General features: G+C 47.3%; 1 protein-coding gene across 1 annotated transcript in view; it reads right to left on the reverse strand.

Annotated features, from left to right (window-relative positions):
- The window catches only part of iqsec2b (IQ motif and Sec7 domain ArfGEF 2b), a 93,118-nt gene that overhangs the window by 21,997 nt on the left and 50,278 nt on the right, over positions 1 to 20,843 (reverse strand). Inside the window, 2 exon segments of the mRNA XM_061219349.1 lie at positions 529 to 846; positions 1,602 to 1,878. Of these exon segments, the coding sequence (XP_061075333.1) occupies positions 529 to 846; positions 1,602 to 1,878 (595 nt within the window).

Below are 20,843 nucleotides of genomic sequence, written 5' to 3' on the forward strand. Positions count from 1 at the left end.
ACTGGTCAGAATTGAGGGAAGGATGAATGAAGCCAAATACAGAGAGGTCCTTGAAGAAAACCTGCTCCAGAGTGCATGTGACCTGGGGTGCCGGTTCACCTTTCAGCATGATAATGACCCAAGGCATACAGCCAAGACAACGCTGGAGTGGCTTTTAATTTAACACATTTTCAAAACTTCCTAAAAACATGTTTTCACTTTATTATTATAGGTTATTGATTGTGTACATTGATGGGCAAACATGCCAATTTTATCCATTTAAAATTAAATCTACAACACAATAAAGTGTGCAAAAAGTGAAGGGGTCTGAATACTTTCTGAAGTGACTGTATTTTGGCCTTATGCCAAAGGGATCAAGTAAATAGGTGTTACCTATTATAGTGTTTATTATTATTATTATTATTATTATTATTATTATCAAGTTATTGTTATTTCTGAATTGTAAATGATCATGATTACCATAATGATTATTAAAGTTATTATTATTATGGCTATTATGTTGGAGGTATGTAGGTGTGAGCAGCTGACCTGTTTGGAGAAGGAGTCCTCCAGGTGCGTGTATTCGGAGCGGTCGGGCTGATGGGGCTCTGAGCGGTGGGGGGGTGACTGGGGGGTGCTGGGCTGAGAGGTCCCAGCGTAGTGCGGCTGGGGGGGGCGCTCGTCGAAGGAGTACTGCAGCCGCATGTTGGACAGGATGATGCGCCTGGTCATGCGGCTCTCGGACGCAGAGCTGCGCAGGCGCTCGAAGTTCTTGTTCATGCGGTACTGCCGGAAGGCTGTCTGGATGGTGCGTGCCGCCCGCCGGCTCAGGAAGTACCCCCCGTACTTCCTCTCCAGCATCTCCACCTGGGAGCCAGCGAGGGGAGGGGCTTAGACACTGGGAGGGGCTTTAGACACTGGGAGGGGCTTTAGACACTGGGCAGGGCTTAGATACTGGGAGGGGCTTAGATACTGGGGGGGGCTTTAGACACCAGGAGAGGCTTTAGACACTGGGAGGGGCTTAGATACTGGGAGGGGCTTTAGACACTGGGCAGGGCTTAGATACTGGGAGGGGCTTTGACACAGGGCGGGGCTTAGACACTGGGAGGGACACAGGGCGGAGCTTAGACACAGGGAGGGACACTGGGAGGGGCTTAGACACAGGGCGGAGCTTAGACACAGGGAGGGACACTGGGAGGGGCTTAGACACAGGGCGGGGCTTAGACACTGGGAGGGACACTGGGAGGGGCTTAGACACAGGGCGGGGCTTAGACACTGGGAGGGACACAGGGCGGAGCTTAGACACAGGGAGGGACACTGGGAGGGGCTTAGATACAGGGCGGGGCTTAGACACTGGGAGGGACACAGGGCGGAGCTTAGGCACAGGGAGGGACACTGGGAGGGGCTTAGACACAGGGCGGGGCTTAGACACAGGGCGGGGCTTAGACACAGGGTGGGGCTTAGACACTGGGAGGGACACTGGGAGGGGCTTAGACACTGGGAGGGGCTTAGACACAGAGCGGGGCTTAGACACTGGGAGGGACACTGGGAGGGGCTTAGACACTGGGAGGGGCTTAGACACTGGGAGGGACACTGGGAGGGGCTTAGACACAGGGCCGTACCTTCTTGTCCTGGAGGTCGGTGGAGAGCTCATAGCTGTCGGACAGGGCCTTGCACCTCTTCTTCTCCTCCTCTTCCTGCTTGCGGAGCGCCAGGCTGGCGGGCTGGTGGCGGGTCCTCTGGGCCCAGGCTAGGCTGGCGGGGCTCGGGGGGGCCACAGGGGGCCCGCGGGGGGCAGGGGGGGCGCTGCTGTCGCTGTAGCGATCCGAACCGCGCAGGTATGGGGCCGGGCTGTCAGAGAAACACCCGGCTTCTGAGTTCTGGGACTCACCTTCCACACTGAGAGAGAGAGAGAGAGAGAGAGAGAGAGAGAGAGAGGGAGGGGGGGGAAGAAAGAGACATAGTTAATAAAAGTGGTTGTCATGGGTGTGTCTGGCTCCAGTCAGGTGACATACTCAGATGCTTGACAAGATGGAGCTGGCTCAAATCTCCAGTTCCAGCACCAGGAAGTGGAATAAGCTCCCATGAAGCATGGCAGTTTGAGCCTGTCTGGGCTTAACCAGAAGCAGGTCAGTGCACCGAATGCAGACTGCAGGCTGGTGGTAAGGGATGTTAGAAGGGCTAAGAGAGACTGTGACATACCCAAGCACTACTACTAAACTAAGCTCCTCCATCTGCTTGCGTATTGACACCAAAATGTCTGAATGTCACAGTCTACCCTAACCATGATCAATTAGCCCCGTTAGAGCCACAGATATACTGAACTGTGAATGATAGCCTCTGAATCCGGGCATTACCCGACCACCGATCTCACCTCCACACCTCCGACCTCTCGAACAGCTGACCCTCCCATCTCTGAGTGAGGCAGTGTGGTTTAAATCACAGCTTCTTAACCTTTTTAATATCAGAGCCAAAATGATCAAAACCCAAATCAGCATTTAGTGCCTCACACGGACCTGTAAAATACACATACTAGTACAGCGTTGTGGACTATAGACTCATTCCAGAAACCACCTCATACACTCCTGTGACCCAGTTTAAGAAAGACTGGATTAAATACAGGTAAATTAAACTAAAGTATTTTTCCCATAAAGCATCAGTAGCTCTCACTAGAGTATAATCTACTCTCCCCACCCCGGACGCTAGACCTGCTCAGTGAATATAATCTTTCTCAAGTCTCTCCAGAAACAAACACATTTAAGCATCACTTGTTCTTCCACCTTCATAAGTAATCACAGAAATGCATTGAACCATTATCGTGAAAAATCAATTGATTTGAACTGATCAAAACATGCCAATGCATTGCAGTAAAAACAAAACGTTTTGTACATAAATAGGCCTATTATACCTTCTGAAGAATGTAAAGTTTGATTTTGACTGGAAACTTTCCACCTTACCTTTTTTTGCGTAATTTTCTGGCCAGACCCAACTTTGGCACTGTGTATTTCCTATGTAATCTATCTCTCACAATCACAGGAACGATTACAAAGCAGCAATGAGAATTTGGCTACAGAGTTTGTTTCTGCAAAAGCAGTGGGTTGATGCCCCAGGTCAGCCTGTGCTCACACTGAGTGTGTGTGTCAGCTAACATGCATCAGAGCACGAAACACACTGATTCTACACTCACACTGAGTGTGTGTGTCAGCTAACATGCATCAGAGCACGAAACACACTGATTCTACACTCACACTGAGTGTGTGTGTCAGCTAACATGCATCAGAGCACGAAACACACTGATTCTACACTCACACTGAGAGTCTGAATCAGAGCAAAGAGCTTTAGTCGTTCAGCCAGTTTTAGTAATTTTGTGCATGTTACACACTCGGGAAGGCAATGCACAGACATTAACTAGTATAATGAAACTCTGCATTAGTTAGCCTGTGTGAAACTGTTTAAAAAATCAAAGTAGGTTAATATGGATTTTAAATGCAGACTTTAATTATAATTTAAAAACAGTTCAATAAGGACTTTAGATACAGCTAAATAAGGAGTTCAATAGGCAATTGAGGACTATTGATTCACTATAATTATTGATTCCCGCCCTCTCCTCTGAAGCTAGGGGCGCTGGGTCGGGTCTCTTGGTCGCAAGCGGTTGCTTGCGGTCGCTCGTGGTCACTCACATGTAGAGATGAGCCCTGTGGGGCAGCCTGGGTCTCCTGTGGGGCCACATCTGGAACGGGTCCCTCACGCCACGCTCACAGGCGCCAGCACACACGCACACACGCACGCATTACGCACACCGCCACTCAAGCACTTAACTCCGCCTCCCGCTCAGAACTTTCCTCCAATCCCAATCTTCGCCAGCGAGCAATGTATCACAGTGCGGGGGAACAAAAAACAAAAAAACGCAGTTCCTGCTTCTCGCGCAGCTCGCAGTCAGGGGGTTGAGCCGGGCCCCGAGAGTCCCGTTTACGGGGCGATGCACAGCGAGCGGCAGGGATAGCGAGCGATTCCCGCGCCGTCCGATCCGGATTCACCTCCGTATCCCCGCTCCCCCCCCCCACCCCGGACCAACCCGCTGCACTCCGTGGATCACATGCCCTTTACTGCTCCTGCCAGCCAAAGTCCCAACACCGGGACAGAAAACTCAGCCTGGGAAATTCCTCCCAGTGAACGGTGTTGTTAATGTACCACAGAGTCCAGCAAAACTACAGCTTCACTCTACAAACTCGGCCGGCCCCCCTCCTCACTGTCACAGCAGAGCCCCACCACCCACTGAGCGGGCTCAAGCCACAGTTACGACAACAAAACAAATAACTATTCACAGCAAGGACCCGGTAACCATAAACACCAGGAAAAGCAGCCACTCCAGCACAGACTGGCCCAACCGGGTAGCCTAACAAACAAACATGCAGGTCAGGCCACTGAAGTGCGACCTAGCAAGACAGCAAACAGGTGCCACAAGTGTCTATTAGCACGCAAAGCGCATAGCTTTTCACGCGCTCAATGCCACCTGCGCCAACAATAAACACAGCCCTTGTGTTATCGCAGACAGACACAACTTAACAACGGACCGTGCACACATTTACTGTACTGTCCCAACAGACAAAAAACTCAATCTTTCTCTTCCCCTCTCTCTCCTCTTTCTCTCTCTCTCACATTCTGCTCATTCCTCGTCCTCCTCCTCGATGTCCTCTCAGTGACAGCAGCAGCAGACACACAGGAGCATTTGTTTGTCAGGAGTGATCCAGAGAGGTTTCTCCCCAAGCTTCCCTCTCTCTCTCTCTCTCTCTCTCTCTCTTTTGCTCTCTGAAGGGAAGTCGCAGTAACCCTCAGCCAAGTCACATGCTCCCCTCAGGAATCTCCCTCCCCTTCCTCCCTCCCTCCTTGTGCTCTCCTTCTCCTCCGCCCAGGCAACAATGACAAGGCACTGAAGTAGCAGTCAGACAGGCAGACAGACAGGCAGTCAGGCAGGCAGACAGAGAGACAATCAGACATGCAGTCAGAAAGATAGCCAGGAAGAGAGACAGACAGTCAGGCAGACAGTCAGGCAGAGAGACAGACAGGCAGGCAGACAGACAGTGAGGCAAAGAGACAGTCAGGCAGAGAGACAGACAGGCAGGCAGACAGTCAGGCAGAGAGACAGACAGGCAGGCAGACAGACAGCCAGGCAGAGAGACAGACAGTCAGGCAGAGAAACAGACAGGCAGGCAGACAGACAGTCAGGCAGAAAGACAGACAGGCAGACAGACAGACAGTCAGGAGGCAGACAGGCAGGCAGGCAGACAGTCAGGCAGAGAGACAGACAGGCAGGCAGACAGACAGTCAGGCAGAGAGACAGACAGTCAGGCAGAGAGACAGACAGGCAGGCAGACAGACAGTCAGGAGGCAGACAGGCAGGCAGGCAGACAGTCAGGAGGCAGACAGGCAGGCAGACAGTCAGGCAAGAGGCAGACAGGCAAGCAGGCAGACAGTCAGTCAGGAGGCAGACAGGCAGGCAGACAGATAGACAGGCAGGCAGACAGTCAGGCAGGAGGCAGACAGGCAGGCAGGCAGATAGACAGGCAGGCAGACAGTCAGGCAGGAGGCAGGCAGGCAGGCAGGCAGATAGACAGGCAGGCAGACAGTCAGGCAGGAGGCAGACAGGCAGGCAGGCAGACAGGTAAGGCGTGAGAGCACATCCTTAGTAGCCAGCCTGCCCGATTATTCCCAACAAATCTTTTACTCGCAAAATGGAGACCAAAAGTTGTTTTTCAAAGACACTCTGTCACTCTTTATCGGTAAACTCTTTCTTTGGTGTTTTATCTGACATCTGTTTATTGGCCTTTTCTCAATTTTGTTTGTGTAAGAGTGTGTGGGCGTATCATCTTTTAATCTACAGAGTATCTTCATCTTCCTCTTAACAACTGCTTCTCAAAAACCTCTTTGTGTCGCTTTGTGTAGGGACACAGCATTATTGAGTTATTGCCGCAGGCCGTCTACGTGCCTGTGGCCAGCTCTGTGCATGTGTATGAATGGATCTCCTCCTCCCCTGTTCTGTGCTGTGTGTGTGTGTGTGGTTTCTTTAGACCACAAAACCCAGAATGGCCCTATGCCAGCCATTATAAAGGTTGGCATAGGAACTTCTCTCTCTAAAAAAACCAAAACACACTAAAACGGAAATGCCAATAAACCCCAGGAAATTAGCTATCCCTTTTCAAATATAAGCATGATATGTAATGCTCTTTTTCAGTGTTTCTCTATTTAGTGTAGAGTTGGTCAAGGCTGCAAACCAGACATGCATAAATGAATATTTATTTAAAAGCAACCGGTACTCTAGGAACATATTTCAAATAGGTGCCCGAACAACTGCCTGTTACACAAAGCATCTCCCTGTCTTCCTCTTCAACTTCCTTTCAAAATCAATAATCTGCATCTATTACAACCTCTCCTCCCCCTCCTTTCTCTCCCTCCTTCGCCCCTCTCTCTCTCTCTCTCTCTCTCTCTGGTTTCCTGTGTTTGTGTAGCGCATACAGAAAGAGACAGGAAGGAAGACATTTGGAGAGAGATTCAGAGACAAACAAGTTCTGACAAACAAAATGTGCCATGGCTCCTCTTATTTATTTATTTATCCCCTTTTGCATTGTCTATTCTAGAAACGAGATGAATCTGTTTTCACGGGTCACAGTTCATGGCAGCGAGCGTTCGGGGCCGGATGTGGGGGACAAAGGGTGGCAAACCGGGGGCCTTCGAGGTGATGAAAAATCTCAGCGTAATTAGCTGAACGGCTAACTGCCCCCTTGAAGCACAACTGGCTCAAAATGGCGCTAGCCTCTTTCTGAGGCACACATGACCGTGCTTTATGGATCCCCTCGCTGCTGTAGTTCTTTACACATCCTCTCTGCCTTAGATATGCACTGCTGATCCTAGGGCGTGGCTTTCCCAGTCATGCAAAACATACCAGATGTTTCCAGAATGGGTGATGGCTATCTAAAAGATTAGTACATTGCTAACCTTTTTTTTTTAACCATATTTTTAGTGGGCAGATTCCTTTGCCAAAAAAAAAAAGAAGTCCTTTTAGAGTGAAGTTCCCCTGTAATATATAGCCTATCTCTCACAGGAAGTCAGTGCTAAATGAAAGGAAATGAAATGACCCTTAGGCTCTGGAGCAAAGGCATGTGATTGGCTCCACCGAAGAGCTTCATTAGTCTGTAACTAGGCCAGCACAGGTGTAGACAGGTTTAGTCCCCTTCACAGACAGGAACGCAGATAGCAACACAGCCAGAGAAGAACAGGAAACAGTGCTCAAGGATTTACACACAAATTGCTTTACACAGCAACAGGCTTACTTTACTTAGAAAAATGTTAGTACAAGAAAAATATTACATATATTTGAGCAGGCTTTTTAGTAACAAATGAATGCACTCTCCTACAAAGACGGTACCCAAAACTTGCCTCAGCCAGCTCCCCTAGAAAAAGTGAAGTTGGGTTTTTTTCTCAAGGTTAAATAAAGGACACATAAATTGTGAGAGATTTGGGAGTGACCGTGCGATGACTAGCCTAACACTGTTCAGAAAAACACTTCCTGTAAAATGTATTCGCATGCTGACAAAGCATGTGAAACGGAGCCTGACGGGGGGGGGGGGGGGGGTGGTGTGTGGCATTTACTGGCGCACGCATTGTACTCTAATATTCAAACAACAACAACCAAAATCCGTGTTTACTGTTAAGCTGCTACATTACACCCCAAAGTTTCGGCTACGAATGCTAAGGTTGAGCTGGTGACGTACTACCTGTCCACCCCATAACCGTGTCTCAGTGAGCCAGAGTGCTGCAGCAGGAGCACGGTTATCTAAATGGACCATGCAAGGCGGGACGGCTCGGTCGGCCACAATCTCACTTCCTGTTATAATCGGTGTTTGCTACAGTCTGGGGACTGTCTCTTCCCCCGAACGTCAGGCCAAAAAGTGCCACCGTCATCCTTTGATGTGTACCATCACACATGAACGTTATTTACACATAAGGGCCTATATTGACATCAGGGCCGCCATTACAGTGGGACAGGACTTGCTGGCTGCCCCACTCACCACTCCAACAGCAGACGAGTGCCCACAGTCACATTAAGCTCTTATGAAAGGGGCTCGCAGCCAAGCTGATAAGGGGGTTATGAGACATTGTTATGTTCAGAAGTTGTTTGTTTCTGTCAGACCAGGGTCAAATACGTCATTGTTCAAATACTTTTCTATGCTTTACGGAGCTTAGTTGTATTGAACCCTATCAAAAACGTGATCTTCTGATCTTTTTGGTTGGCTCAAATCCACCAGGCAAGATCAACCAAGCACACAAAAGTGACCCAGGTCTGGTTAATGTGTACGGCCCGTTTTGGAGAACAGAAACCGATCAGAAACTCCTCCCTGCATCAGCTTCCCCGAGCATCAGAAAAGCACAGACATCAGACAGCCCTCTGATGTCTGGTGACAGCCATCTTCCAACGCAGACTGAAAATCCTCCTCTTCAGACATGCAGGGTTTAGTTCTTGTCTGTAGAACTTTAATACTCAACGGAGTACGCGACAAGTTGTCAGTCTCTCTTGGAATTTTACCCTCTCTATCTGGGGAGTCACTGCACTCTCTATCTGGGGAGTCACTGCACCCTCTATCTGGGGAGTCACTGCACTCTCTATCTGGGGAGTCACTGCACCCTCTATCTGGGGAGTCACTGCACCCTCTATCTGGGGAGTCACTGCAATCCCCAGGTGAGGAGTCACAGCACACTCTGTACTAAGGATCCTGTTTTTACCAAGCACGGCCCTAATCACACCTGCTCTTCTGTAGAAACTCTACTTTTACACTTTAAGCTTGCTACCTATACTACGAGCATATAGCCAATCAAAGAACACACTGAAGGAAATACAACCAATCAAAGAGTACACCGATGGAAGCAAAGCCAATAAAAGAACACCTAAGCATGAGTATTAGTGCAGCGTTGATACAGTGCAGCAGAGAAGCAGATTCCAATCCTATGGAGCCCGCACCTTTAGGAGAAGTCTCTCCTTCTTTTTCAAACCAAAACTGAGGCCAGACCTGCTCCTACTCAGTGGCTCCTCAGACTCAGAATTGGAGGGGTACAAAACCTCATGTTAAACTAATCATCGATCTCAACCTGTTTTCTTACATTTTCACTGATTAACAAGTGTGGCAATGATCTGACTAATCAAGAGACCCAGTAAGGGTTTCTGCCCAGCCAGAACCCTCACTCACAGAGCACACTGTAGGGTGACCTTGGCTCAGGTGGTAAGAGCAGTCGTCTGGCAGTCGTAGGGTTGCTGGTTTAATCCTGCCTTGGTGCCTCGAAGTTTTGCTGAGCAAGACACCTAACCCCTAAATACTCCTGATGAGCTGGTTGGGACCTTGCATGGCAGCCAATCGCCGTTGGTGTGTGATTGTGTGTATGAATGGGTGAAGGAGAAGCATCAATTGCACAATTTGGATAAAGGCACTATATAAATGCCGGCCATTTACCGTTACCATTTACCGAGCCAGAGCCTACAGAGACCCAATAAAGGCTGCTGTATGCCTTTGTCTTCAACTGAGTGTCACAAAGAACATTAAGTACAATGTCCTATTTAAAACAGCAATAGTGATATATAAAGTGTGTATAGTAGCATGGTTCCAGGCTCTGTTTCCACACGGTCTCAAAACAGGAACTCAGATGACTTCCGTGCCTGTTCCCCGCTCCACTTTGTTCTGATAATGAAAAATAGGCCAATCCCACACACTCCACTCAACAACACCACAGCTAGCACCTCTGCTGCCGGTGACATTCACAGTTTAAAACAGATGCCACACTACAGCACATTAAGTGGCCCAAAGGAACACTATAACACTAATAAGAGCACTACTTTCCCCTTGCTGCAGTGCTGTCACAGTGAAGACAAAGAGAGTACAATGCTGACAACTACTGGCCAGAAAGATTACTGCATCTAAGCAGGGGTCCCCAACCCTGGATTCACGCCTAAATTCTGCAACCATTTCAGACCAAATGCACCAGGTGAGGTTGTGTAATCAGCTGCTTTAATTGGTGAATTAAATACTGCCCTGTAGCATGATCTCTGCGCCGACATCGATAAAGCACAGAAGAGGACCAGGCAGTTTTCCGAGAGAGATTCTCATTCACTGTTGAATATCCAGAGTGGATGAGGTCAGCTGTTGCAAACAAACTGTTAAGCCCTATACAAATGCAATCAATGGTTATCATTATTATTATTATTATTATTATTATTATTATTACAAACTGAAGTGAAATGGCTCAGTAAGCAGTAGAAACAGAAGGTGTGGAGAGAAAAGCACACTGGTGAAGTGAACAAAGTTTCCAGGGCTCCTACACTATGTTGCATCATGCATACAGATCCAGGGCACTGACAGTCAGAGGAAGAGATATGAATCACACACACCACCTCACCCACCCAACACCTCACACACACAGCATCTCACACACCCAACACCTCACTCACCCAACACCTCACACACCCAAAACCTCACACACACAGCATCTCACACACCCAACACTTCACACACCCAACACCTCATACACCTAACACCTCACTCACACACCACCTCATACACCCAACACCTCACACACCCAAAACCTCACACACACAGCATCTCACACACCCAAAACCTCACACACACAGCATCTCACACACCCAACACTTCACACACCCAACACCTCATACACCCAACACCTCATACACCCAACACCTCACACATTCAACACCTCACTCACCCAACACCTCACACTCTCAACACCTCACTCACCCAACACCTCACACACAGCATCTCACACATCCAACACCTCACTCACCCAACACCTCACACACACAGCATCTCACACATCCAACACCTAACACACACCCAACACCTCACTCACCCAACACCTCACACACCCAGCATCTCACACACCCAACACCTCACACACCCAGCATCTCACACACCCAACACCTCACACACACAGCATCTCACACACACAGCATCTCACACACCCAACACCTCACACACACAGCACCTCACACACCCAGCATCTCACACACCCAACACCTCACACACCCAGCATTTCACACACCCAGCATTTCACTCATCTAGCACCTCACAGACCACCTCACTCACCCAGAATCTCATCGACTCTGCACAGCAGCTGGTAGAGTAACGTTGGGTGAGCAGCACTGGCAGTGGGAAAAAGCTTGCAACTGGAGCTTGAATTAATTTCAAGCCCATCTACTTACGTCAGTGGATTGCCACATGAGTACAGCAAAAGCTCGCTTTTAAACGGTCACTGTAGTGAGTCTGGCTATACTCCTCTGGAGTGACCCCACCCAAACCATCCCCATTCTGACAGCATTGCACAACCTGTGGCCAGGGACCATGGGCCAGGCCTGCTATATTCGGCTCGGATGACTGGAAAGCTTTTAACATCTGAACATTTTTCTAAACCAAAAACTGCACAACTTAACAACTTGAAAGACTTATCCCGAAGTGTTAAGTGGTCCATAGTTTGTTCCCTTAATGAATCGTTTGTAATAAGAGCCAGCCGGCACATCTATTCTATTTCTATTTTTTGGTGGATAGGCGTGTTCCCCAAACAAACATTATTCAAGGCATTTGGAATTTTGGCTTTCTTTGCCATGTAAGGGTCCTGGTTTTGGCTTCTTCGGCAGAAAGATGATGTCAGTTGGTATAAAGTTTTTTTTTAAACCTATTTTTAACCCTGGTTTTCATTATTTTCCCAAGTCCCAATCCAAAACGGCTCAGTTCCGCTTCCCTCCAGTTACCCCTCGCGCCTACCTTGGCTCTGTAGTTCTGCTCCACCGACGCAGCCGCGCAGTCAGTGACTGTTCGGACAAATCCCTCCAAAGCAACTGCACACGCTGCTGATCTCAGCAGGCACGAGGACTAATAAGTGATTTAGATACCTTAACTAGCAAACATATTAAATAAATTACTGTATCATCTGATTGACTGTGAGCAAATCAGGCTTCCTATACGCTGAAAAGCTATAGCCTCATAAATAACTGACAGCTCTTATGCATTCAATAACACGTGCTATGGGTTGATGATCAACTAATCCTACAGCTGGTCTATTTACAGTTGACTAGTTATGTGACAGATAGCAATCTAACTTGCAGGTATTTCGTTTTTTGCGCGCCGATCAATACAACACGATGCCAAATTCAGCAGCTAACTAGTTTAAAACTAGCCACCGTACTGTACATGCTGCTGGTGGAGCAGCATCGCCTGCAAGTCCATTTTAGATCGGATGAGAAATGGCCAGACGTCACTACACACTAATTTTAGAAGGCGAGTCTTTGGCGTTAGCATGCAAGCTAGCTAACATACTGAAACTATTTTAATTGGCCAGCTAACCAATTGCAATGTATAAACCATGATGAACATGCACACAGCAGAGCGCTTACCTACGGTACACAAACTTGTTGTTCAGAATCGCAGGTGTTTTATCTGAAGCGCAGTTAATACACCGCATTGCCAGTGTGCCTGTCAGAGTTCACACGAAAGTGTACACACCAGCTCCTGGGTAGGCGTTTATCAGCAATTTGGGACTGAGTGCGACTTGACAAGGGGGTCGTGCGCTGTAAAGCTGTCTAATCCATGTGACTTCTGATACCCGCTATGAGTATGGAATCTAATTGTGTGATAGACACGCCAAGTCTTCCCATTGCCCTTGTAAAATGAAACGTTTTCAATTGTATATCGTTCGCACAGACCTTCGCATCTCCAAACAGCAGCGGCCAGCGGTGCTTTCCCAGTGGGCTGTTGGAGCCAGCGTGACATTGCACATCAGCCTCACAATTCCGCTCACGTTAACCCTTTCGCGATCGCTCAATACACACATAGGCCTTGCACTGCATGGACCGACGGAATCGCACACAACGTCTTCCTACCTTGAATTAGACTTCTTCCTACCTTGAATTGGCGCCTATTCCCCCGTCTACATACCCATCTTTACATTTTTATTGGTGATAACATTTGAAATGCCATCGATGATGCACTGATTGACTGCCTGCTGTTTATGTAATCTAGGTCCAAAAAGTCCAAAAAATATGCCAAAATTCTTTCAGTCATATTAAGTAATAACCATAATATTCAGTAAATCGGTCATAATTGGCTTACTTGACAAAGTAGGATATTTTGCATATCCTCGTTGGAGTCCTGACACAACTGAACAGAATGGCTCTGAGCCACATTTGAGAACCACAGCAAGATCTAACACACTAACAGCATGTTTGACTGGACCTATTTCTTTCTCTAAGGGGGGGCGGGGGGTCCAATCTCACCAAGCCCTGCGAACGCCCTTCACTGTTCAGAGATGCATAATAGCGACAGCCCTGAGCCTAATGCTTATCGGTTTCATTTGGACAGCAGCAGACGGATCTACTCTCCACTGCTTTCCTAAACTTTCACTCCTTTCACTCCTTACGTCTTGGCACACGCATCTCAGTCTTCATCTCTTCAGAGCCCACTCTCCCAGATAGCTTAGGTTCTTCCGCTTTGGTTTATTGCTTTATCGCGTGTACAATGCATCGACCAGACACGAGATATGCTATATGTTGTAGGTGTCTGAATCTGAATATTACCCTGGTAATAAAAACATTATACGAGATATGCGACTCACCACGTAGAGGCCAGTCAACAATATTTAAACTTGGAAAAACAGCGACACTTTATAGGCTGCAAGTCCAACAGACATGTAAACTAACTGAATAAAGTGTAGGGGAGAGCAGTGCATGACGTCACACTTTTCTCTATATCTTACATGTCCATCCATCCATCCATTATCTGAACCCGCTTATCCTGATCAGGGTCGCAGGGGGGCTGGAGCCTATCCCAGCATACATTGGGCGAAAGGCAGGAATACACCCTGGACAGGTCGCCAGTCCATCGCAGGGCACACACACCATTCACTCACACACTCATGCCTACGGGCAATTTAGACTCTCCAATCGGCCTAACCTGCATGTCTTTGGACTGTGGGAGGAAACCGGAGTACCCGGAGGAAACCCACGCAGACACGGGGAGAACATGCAAACTCCACACAGAGAGGCCCCGGCCGACGGGGATTCGAACCCAGGACCTCCTTGCTGTGAGGTGGCAGTGCTACCCACTGCACCATCCGTGCCGCCTCTTACATGTCTTGGGCGCAATAAATGACAATGGAATAAATGGCATACTGAAAGTCTCAGGTCCCAAAGGCTGCCATATCTTCCACTGTTACTGATATTTAGGCAAATGTATGTATTTGAACAGTGTTTATCATGCAAAACAAAGCCCTTGAAATGCCAGGGCTGAAAACCATAGCATTGTTTGCTTGGGGAACAGATCTTCACATGTAGTTGGGTGGCAAAACTGTCATTCACAAAGCCAGCATCTATACCACCCTGTACTCTTCTCTCACAGCTAACTACTGAAGCCAGCATCTATACCACCCTGTACTTTTCTCTCACAGCTAACTACTGAAGGTAAGCAACCACGCTACCCTAGAGCTACTCTACTCAAGTCAAACTGTTGCCGTTCAGCAGGGGTGGGCTTAGTTAGTACAGTACAGTACCTGCATCGGAGACCACCTGGGATAACACTAGGCTGCTGCTGCCAGAGGTGTCGGTTGGCCAGTTGGTGGGATATTGTAAAAGCAGCGTGCGGTCTAGTGTTGGAGTGCCGTTACTGACTGCCGGCCCGGCCTCTGCCCAGGCACAGAGACGCGGCCGGGAGGGGCAGAGAGAGCAGAGGAACCCTGCTCATGAATAATGGAGAGAACTCCCTTCATTTCTCTTCTTGTTTATTCAGCCATTTCCAAACATGTATTATTTATTCTCTATAGTATTTCTCCCCCACCGCCCCCCTCTCTCTCTTTCTCGCTCCCCTCTTTTTTCCTTCTCAGGTCATGTCCGTTCTACTAATAAGTCACTGCTCCTTTGCTTTTATACCTCTTTTTATTCTCATTCATTTAATCTCTTCAAAATCTGTAATACTCCCTACTTGCCATCCCGCCCACAACCTCCCCTTCCTTCTCAATAGAGTGAGGAAAGGGGAGGAGGGTGTTGCTTAGTGACGGTTGCTGAGAGACCAGTGGGAGGGGGTGGGGGGTGGGGGGGTGCTGGGTGTAGGAGAGGGCAGGGGGAAGAAGCAGGAGCAGTGTTGCCATGGCAATGGTCTCATGTTGTCTCCATAGGTTTGAATTGGTGCTGCAAGAATGAGAATATACAGTAACAAGCACAGCACAGTTTAGTGTAACATACAAACACAACACCATTTTGTGTAATGCACACACACTGCACTGTTTCATTTCATACAAACACAGCACTGTTTGGTGTGACACACAAACACAGCACTGTTTGGGGTAATGCACGAACACAGCACTGTTTGGTGTAATGCACGAACACAGTAAATACAGCAGTGGTTTATGGTGTATAGAACATTATTTGCATGTTTGCACACCATTGGTCGCTGCATTATAAACACATGTACTCTGCCACAATGCAAACCACAGCATATGACTCACGAATGACACCCAAGGATACTGAAACACACCCCCACACACACATACTCTCTCAGCGAAATGCTCACTAATGCGGTTTAAATGGAGGAAGAATGTGCTACACTTCAGTGTATAATTTCAGCACTGCCTTTCACTGTATGCGAAATAAAGAGCCTGGGAGGGAGAGAGAGAGGGAGAGAGAGACGAGAAGGAGAAGAGAGGAAGAGTGAGGGAGAAAAGAGTAAGAGAGGGAGAAGGAGAAGGGAGAGTAAGAGAGAGAAGAGAAAGTAAAAGAGAGAGGGGAGAGAAAAAGAGAGAGGGAGAAGAGCGAGTAAGAGAGAGAGTAAGAGAGAGAGAGGAGAGAGAGGGGAGAGAGGGATAGATGAAGAGAGAGTAAGATAGAGGGAGAAGAGAGAGAGGAGAGGTTCAGAAATCCACACACGACATTAGTTCAGCACACAAGGGATCATCTGAGGGACTCTGACGAGGTTGGTGGTGATTGGTGGGGTGGTTGGCAGTTGTGCATTATTGACTTGGTTTGAGAGTTCAATGCCAGCCAAAGAACAGAACACAGTCACTTTAATATTAAGCATCTAAGTGACTGAATAGACAAGCATGCAATAATATCAATTTGGAGGCAGCATCCAATTCATTTTATATAAGTGAATATTTAAATATGAACTAAATATAACTCACTTCAACTACTGGCTTCCCGTTTATACTAACTGCAAGGAAATAACTTAAAAATATAAAAGTAGCATGAATTTCTCTCTCTTATAATGTACAGCACATCACATTAGCTGAGCTTGAATTATCAGCAGACCTTTTTTAAAACACATCATGCGATAAAAATGTGTTCATGCTAGTCAGGTCTATCAGGAACACCGCAAGTTGAGGAACAAGCATCCAACCGAACTGCACATATTCAATATTGATTAGCGATGAATCAGCGACGTGCGGTCAGGCTATGCGAGATATGCAGCGCACACCCACGGATAATGGCTAATGACAAATGCGTTTATTTTCATTAACCCAATTCATTAAATCACTGCCAATGGATTTTCACCGCAGTTTTCACTTGCACTATAATGGGATTACAAATGAGGACTCTCACCCTCGATTTTGTCTTCCAGGAACTAAATAAAGGTTGAATGAATGACATTTTAACGCGGTGCCGTTCGGCTGACGTTTTGGGTATCGATGTTCTCAGCTAGCGTCTGCTAGCCACAGGCCCAGCAGCAGGTGCATGACCGCGCAGTGTGAGCGAATGCCAGCGATTTAGGCCCGTTTGATCTGATGGGATTACAGAGTTCACTGGGCCAAGGCGAAACACCGTCCCTGCTCCTGTGTTTCCCAGTTGAACATGGCCCAGAGCCGACTATCAGCTGATCTTTTCACACATCAAAGGTCTTTCTCATCATTAGACGTGTGCTTTCCGCTCATTCTTGCCATTGTAGAAGGCTATAAAAGCAACAATATTAACATAGAAAATAACATGCTTGGATCATGGGAGACGCAAGGTCGGTGGTTCTAATCCCCGGTGTGGCCACAATGAGATCCGCACAGCCGTTGGGCCCTTGAGCAAGGCCCTTAACCCTGCATTGCTCCAGGGGAGGATTGTCTCCTGCTTAGTCTAATCAATTGTATGTCGCTCTGGATAAGAGCGTCTGCCAAATGCCATTAAAGTAATGTAATGTAATCGTCTTCTGATAAGCAGTTGGAATGTACAGACATTTAAGTTAGAATATGCTTTAGTTGTCGTGTGGTCTGTTTGTGCCCTAATTGAATCTCTCACTCTCACTCTCTCTCTTGCACTCTCAACCTCAATGCTTTTTGATGTGCATTCTTTTGCAGTTTATATATTTATAGAGTATTTAACATTAACGTGCTGGCTGATTGCCAAGTGCTTACCGGAACACTGACCTCACCACTCACCCTACTACATTTAACTAAATTCAATAAATAAATCGGATAAAGACAGGACAGGACATGAATTAAGACAGGAGGTCTGTATGTAAAGCCACTGTAAGGCTCTACAGCACTGCTGACCACTGAACTGTAAAACACCACATTTTACCAAACTGTACAATTGATGAATGAATTTTTGGACCAACCTCTCTTGCCCTCTCCTTTGCTGTACAGTCGTAAGAGTTAGTTTTCCTCCGTAAGTTGACGCGAGACCCGATGGCTGTTTAAACAAGGTCACAAGTTTCACCCGGCGCGATGCCACTTGCCATTTGCGTCACACAGGAAAGAACGTGGTATTAATACCTGTCAAACGAGTCAAGAATTCAAAGCAAACGCCTGCCTCACGCGCCCTGTAGCGCTAATTAGCCATACCTGGATCTACACCCAATTCTGCTTCCCGTTTCTTAGCTACTCCAGGAGATGCTTCATAGGTGTGTTTGAGTTGCCTTGGGGGTGGGAACGTGCCTCTGATTGGTTGGTGGGGTGACATTATGATAATGTATTTCATTTTACACACAGTTGAGTCTGTTTTGCACTGCAAACAAACTTTAAACCTTTATCTGCTGATCAACAGCACTGTAAATGAGCTTTAAAATAGAGAAAAGGTAGGCAGTGTGGACAGGTAGTAGCAGTGGATGATCAGCAATCCTCTCTCACACACACACACAAACACACACACACACACACACACACACCACCACACATTTACACACACACACACACCATCACACATACACACACACACACACACACACCATCACACACACACACACATAAACACACACTCAAACACACATTCACACACACACACTCACACACACACAAATCCTCTCTCACACACACACACACTCACACACACACACACACACACACCATCACACATTCACACACACACAAACACACACTCAAACACACATTCACACACACACTCAAACACTCAAATCCTCTCTCTCACACACACACACACACACACACACACACACAAACGCACACACATGCTCACCTCTACCCGCCACACTTTCTCAGTTGAAACTAATTAAAATTCTCAGACTCTCTGCACTCACACTTTTTCAATGTGATAATTCCGTACTACCTTTGTCTATTTTAAAGTCTCCTCTGGTGTGATTCTCCTCTCTATTTCTGTCTCTTTTGCTCTTTCTTCCACACACAGACAGACACACAAATGTGAGCACAAGTGCACTCACACTGTCCCTGAGGAGGGCTCTGCATAGCTCTGTGCCTTTTCTTTGAATTAAGAATTTAAGATGCCCCCCCCCCCCCGTCACACTAACATCAGGAGGTCCAACATAAACCTCACAGACCAACACAGTCGCACAAACCTCACAGACCAACACAGTCACACAAACCTCACAGACCAACACAGTCACACAAACCTCACAGACCAACACAGTCACACAAACCTCACAGACCAACAGTCACACAAACCTCACAGACCAACACAGTCACACAAACCTCATATACCAACACAGTCACACAAACCTCACAAACCAACACAGTCACACAAACCTCACAGACCAACACAGTCATACAAACCTCACAAACCAACACAGTCACACAAACCTCACAGACCAACACAGTCAAACAAACCTCACAGACCAACACAGTCACACAAACCTCATATACCAACACAGTCACACAAACCTCACAAACCAACACAGTCACACAAATCTCACAGACCAACACAGTCACACAAACCTCACAGACCAACACAGTCACAGAAACCTCACAGACCAACAGTCACACAAACTTCACATACCAACACAGTCAGACTAACCTCTCAGCCCAAGACAATCACACAAACCTCACATACCAACACAGTCAGACTAACCTCACAGGCCCAGACAACCACACAAATCTCATGGCCTATTCAACAAAAATACTACTATGATAGGCAGTTTAAATAAGGTTGAAATACACAAAACGTAATATTTCAAAAGCTGTAAAAAAATCTACATAAATTTTACACTCACTCCTCTCGGTCTCTCTTATACTCCCTCTCTTAAATTAAAATTGCTTTAAAATGGTATAAAGAAAAAGAAAAAACAGACAGAATAAGCAGAGTTACTGATTAATGTAGCGTCTCTCTCTCTCAGGTTTGTGCCATATGGGGCTACCTGCGTGACACAGGTATGCTTTTGCTCTCAGAAAATGACAGTCGTTGCTAATTTGATTATTTTCTAAGATTTCCATGTATTTCTCACAAAATGTAAGAAGGCGCAGACCTGTTACCAGTGCTCCTTAACTGTACCAGCCTGTGTCTGCCTGTGTCTGCCTGTGCATGCCCTTCTCAGTGGCCAGGCTGTCCTGAATTCGTTTTTCTCCATCATCACTGACAATTTGCCATGGGTGCAGAAGCTGTGCTCTAGTTCAATGGTCTTCATTCCTGGTCCTGGTTTTTGTTGTTACTCAGCACTTACTTGATCAATGAAAGCCGTTAATTACACGGTTAACCCACTCAACCTGGTTTCTTGGGTGGGAAATGGTAGCTGCTATTAAGACAAAACCCAGGAGACCATGCTCTACTCCTACTTTACTCTAACCGGCTCAGTGTAAGATGCTGTGGTCTGGAGGTTGTAAGGTGAAGTGAATTGGACCCCACGACCCACTGAGAGAAAGGGGAGGAGAGGCTGTCTTTGTTGTTTAACTTGCAGGGCTTTGTAATGAGATGAGTGGGGGGGGGGGGGCGCTGTTTTAATGTGTCCACATTTTAATTGTTTTCTGTTGAGTGTTATTAGTGCATGCAGTACGTGCATGTTTTCCTCATCACGTCTAAGAGACAGAACTCTGTATTCAGGCCTTCTACTGGACGTCTGTCCCAATTAGTAAAAAAAGAGAACCTCACGCCTCAGTTCATTGATGGATTCAATTAATTTTACCCACATTCTGATTGGCATTTCAAATTTGTCTTTTCATGGCACGGAACCCTGTGTTCTCTCTCTCTCTCTCTCTCTCTCTCTCTCTATCCTCTGTCTCCCCCCTCTCCCTTTCTCTCCCTCTATTCCTTCTCTCTCTCCCTTCCTCTCCCTTTCTCTCCCTCCCTTCCTGCTCTGTCTCTCTCTCTCTCTCTCTCTCTCTCTATCCTGTCTCCCCCCTCTCCCTTTCTCTCCCTCTATTCCTTCTCTCTCTCCCTTCCTCTCCCTTTCTCTCCCTCCCTTCCTGCTCTGTCTCTCTCTCTCTCTCTCTCTCTCTCTCTCTCTCTCCAGTGCAGCATGTCAATCATCAGTGAAGCTTTGACATCACCCCAGAGATTAAATGCATGCACCTAACCCCCCCAGCACACACACGCACACACACACTCTGGGTCACCTGTCAGGACCACTGGTGAATAATGGATAACCGGTAAAGAACCA

The sequence above is a fragment of the Conger conger genome, chromosome 14, assembly GCF_963514075.1.
Source record: "Conger conger chromosome 14, fConCon1.1, whole genome shotgun sequence".
NCBI lineage: Eukaryota > Metazoa > Chordata > Actinopteri > Anguilliformes > Congridae > Conger > Conger conger.